At 59.0% G+C, this 3,977-nt stretch overlaps 1 protein-coding gene across 1 annotated transcript; it reads left to right on the forward strand.

Moving 5' to 3' along the window:
* Positions 1-1,639: 1,639 nt before the first annotated feature.
* On the forward strand, positions 1,640-3,757 carry CHST14 (carbohydrate sulfotransferase 14). The gene has a single exon (XM_024567978.4). It carries the CDS (start codon positions 1,896-1,898, stop codon positions 3,024-3,026), a length of 1,131 nt encoding a protein of 376 aa, XP_024423746.2. The 5' UTR covers positions 1,640-1,895; the 3' UTR covers positions 3,027-3,757.
* The last annotated feature ends 220 nt before the right edge of the window (positions 3,758-3,977 follow it).

The raw sequence follows: 3,977 nt of genomic DNA on the forward strand, positions 1-3,977 counted from the left end.
TTGTTTCCTATGTGTCCTGTCATCTTTGTGGGTGTGGAGGGGCTCACTGCTCTTTATTTTGGGGGTCTCTCATAACCCTTGAAGCACAGGGCTCACTAAAGCCAGTGAGCAGAGAACAAGAAAGTAGGGGAAAGCAGAGGGAGAGAAGAGACCGAAGGAATAGGAGTCAGCGGTAGCCAGAGCCACTTGCCTGGACTGAAACCCTTCGGTTGCCAGCCCTCGCCTGGCTGATGGTCTGGGAACTGGTCCACAAATAGGTGCACAGTGAGGGTAGCACCTCGTCACCTTGGGCCATGCCCTTGGGAAGCTGGCCTGCAGAAACTGGTCTGCGGCCCCAGTATCTTGCGACCCACACCCCTTGCTGAGAACAGAGGCTCCTCCTACGTACTCTCGTATTGCTGGGGTTGGGGGGCATCCAGGAGCCTCATGGTTTCATTTCATCCCTCATAACCATTTGTCCTTCTGAATACCCTGAATACCTGGTCGGTGGCAATGCCTTCTCGCAGCACCCTCAAAGCCTCTGGCTGTCCTCCTGTTCCATCACTCCCCCAGTACAGCATGCCCGGGCTCAGCCTACCTACCATTCTCCTTTTGTGCTCCATCTCCGAAGGATGGCGATTAGGAGTTTGGGTTTTAGAATGAGACTGACCTGTACAAAGTCTCAGCGTTCCTGAGCCCCTCTGCTTCTTCAGCTGTGCAGTGGAAGTGCCCGTGGCACCTCCCTCCCAGGGTGACTGACAAATGAAGGGGACGTGAAACACTGGGCGGGCCCTGCCTCTGTAAGTGTGGGCTCTGATCCCCTTGCTGCTGTGCTTCAGAGGCTCCCTGACTCCACACGCAACAGGGTGAAGTCTGGATACTTAGCAAGGAGTCCAGTTCTGGTGGGGAAAGGCTGGCCGCAGACATCCAGGGCGTTCCCCTATCTGCCTCTACCCCATGGGGCCAACCTGGTGCCATTGAACACAAGCTTGGCTCGGCCAGGAAGCTAGCTGCTGCTCTGACCTCCAGCTGCTCATCTTTCAAGATGTGTGCCCACCATTGGTCACGAGACACCAACTTGTTATTGGCCCCTCACCAGAGTGTCCCATTTGTCCCATCTCTTCACGTCTGGGGGAAGGACATTCAGCATTACTCTGGATAAACACTGTAATCGGCTGGGTACAGTTAAGGGTCACTATGGAGAGAAGCCACAGTTCAGTGCCTGACAGTCTTGTTCCTCTTTCCTGGAGTGGCCAGGATGGGGTGGGCAGGGGGAGCACACTGGGGTCTCTGTCAAGCTAGAACCAGACGGCTCAAAAGTTTGGATTCAGAACATTGGGGGTGGGGTGAGGTGGCTTCCTGCAGACCAGCTGTTTGAAAGGAGAGGCTCAGCCAGGCCAGAGTATGGCAGCGTGTTGGGTGCAGGTCCTTTTCATCAACTCCTTGAAGACACTCGCTGGGACTTGGGTCTCTTTTGCCTTCGGGACTTGGGCAATTTTTGTCCCCGAAACCCGGAGGACCAGGCCAGCCCTGCATCTGGCGATTGGAGTCGGCACGTGCCCTCCCTCTTCCTCCCCGCAGGCTGCCGGTCCCCCCACCCCCACCCTATGGGCCCGCCCAGCGCCTATGTCACGGTGGCCCGGGTTGGAGAGCTGTCGGGCGGGACATCCGGCCGCCGTCTCTCTCGCCGCTCCCTCCCGCCGCCCACCTCCCGCTCCAGCGCCTCACCCCGGAGCCGACGACCCTCTCCGGCGGACCACCTTCGCTCGCTGAGGTCTCCAGGCAGTGCTCCCCTCCCTGACCCTCGCCCTGTGCGGCAGCCCGGAACACTCGGTGCCCGCCCCCAGCCCGAGCCCGCCTCCCAAGCAGGCAGCGCGGGATCGGCCTGGCTGCGCAGGCCCCCACCCCCGAGCACCATGTTCCCCTGCCCGCTGACCCCGCTGGCGGCCCCAAATGGCGCCGAGCCCCTGGGCCGGGCGCTGAGGCGGGCGCCCCTGGGCAGGGCCCGAGCCGGGCTGGGGGGACCACCCCTTCTGCTGCCGTCCATGCTGATGTTCGCAGTGATCGTGGCCTCTAGCGGGCTGCTGCTCATGATCGAGAGGGGCATCCTGGCCGAGATGAAGCCACTTCCCCTGCACCCTCCCAACCGCGAGGGCGCAGCTTGGCGCAGGACCGTCCCCCAGCCTGGGGGGCTGTCCCTGGATGCTGGGGACTCGGACTTGCAGGTGAGGCAGGACATTCGGAACCGGACCTTGCGTGCAGTATGCGGACAACCGGGCATGCCCCGGGACCCCTGGGACTTGCCGGTGGGACAGCGGCGCACCCTGCTGCGCCACATCCTCGTGAGTGACCGCTACCACTTCCTCTATTGCTACGTCCCCAAGGTGGCCTGCTCTAACTGGAAGCGGGTGCTAAAGGTGCTGGCAGGTGTCCTGGACAGCGTGGACGTCCGCCTCAAGATGGACCACCGCAATGACCTGGTGTTCCTGGCGGACCTGCGGCCTGAGGAGATTCGCTACCGCCTGCAGCACTACTTCAAATTCTTGTTTGTGCGGGACCCCTTGGAACGCCTTCTCTCTGCTTACCGCAATAAGTTTGGCGAGATCCGAGAGTACCAGCAGCGCTATGGGGCTGAAATCGTGAGGCGGTATAGGGCAGGAGCGGGGCCCAGCCCTGCAGGGGACGACGTCACCTTCCCCGAGTTCCTGAGGTACCTAGTGGATGAGGACCCTGAGCACATGAATGAGCATTGGATGCCCGTGTACAACCTGTGCCAGCCTTGTGCTGTGCGCTATGACTTTGTAGGCTTCTATGAAAGGCTGGAGGCTGATGCCAACCAAGTACTAGAGTGGGTGCGGGCACCACCGCACGTCCGATTCCCAGCTCGCCAGGCCTGGTACCGACCCGCCAGCCGCGAAAGCCTGCACTACCATCTGTGCAGTGCCCCGCGGTCCCTGCTGCAGGACCTGCTGCCTAAGTACATCCTGGACTTCTCCCTTTTCGCCTACCCACTGCCCAATGTCACCAGGGAGGCCTGTCGCCAGTGACCGTGTGTATGGGCCAGCAGCTGTTGAGGACTGGTTTTGACAATGCCAGCTTCTTGTGCCTGCCATTCATAGAAACCCTGGCTCTGAGGCCTGGAGCTTCTCCAGATGTCTGGATGCCGGGGACTGCCCTCAGAAGTTCTTTGTCCAGAGTGGGTGCCCACCGTGGCTCAGAGGACAGGGTTGGACAGGAGGCCTGGTGCCTTCCCCCCGGGGGGATTTCTTGGTGGCCAATGTGATCTTTCTTGTCCTGGCAGAGCCAGATACTAGTTTGCCAGTGAAACAACACATGTGTTCTACAGACTGACTTCAAGGATTGTGCAGTCCACTTGGTTCACCGTAACCACTGGCCAGACCCAGAGGGGGCACCCGTCGGGAGCACGACCAGAGCCAGGGGCCCACATCCACGAGTCAGCAGTCATGCCTTACAAATAACTGTTGTGCCTTTCTGCTTCAGACTCAAAATTTCCTACACTTGCCATATTCTTTCTATTTTTCCAAGGAAAGGAAAACTGAGTCAGGGCTCTTGCCTGATAGCATCCAAAGACCCCCGTGCCCAGCCTCTTCTCGGGGCTCTGGGCACCACCTTCCCCCAAGGTTGTGACTGTGGCTGGTGCATCTGGCTGCCACTCTTATGGCACATTTATTTAAAATTTGTACTTTTTGATAGAACTCTTGTGAAGACTTTGTTTTCCTAATACCAGAATTTTTAATAAAGTTGTTTTGTATACAAAGTCAGCATCCCTGATTCTCCCTCTGTGCTCCTGGGCGCTGAGCAGTTCTCCCAGATGGCTGTCTCCGCAGGTCAGGAGAGGGAGCTTGCAGGTAGAGAAAGGAAGACAAAGTGTAACTTGTTTGGGCCAGTCTAGTGGGCCACTGCCATACCATGGAGAACTTGGGGGCTCCCCATAGGCCGTGCCTGATCACAGACTCAGCTTGTGGGATGCTGCTGAA

This window comes from Desmodus rotundus, chromosome 7 (genome assembly GCF_022682495.2).
Source record: "Desmodus rotundus isolate HL8 chromosome 7, HLdesRot8A.1, whole genome shotgun sequence".
Classification (NCBI taxonomy): Eukaryota; Metazoa; Chordata; class Mammalia; order Chiroptera; family Phyllostomidae; genus Desmodus; species Desmodus rotundus.

Excerpts from the sequence above, each read along its gene's own strand:
- CHST14 (XM_024567978.4), top strand. The coding sequence starts at position 1,896 with ATGTTCCCCTGCCCGCTGACCCCGCTGGCGGCCCCAAATGGCGCCGAG.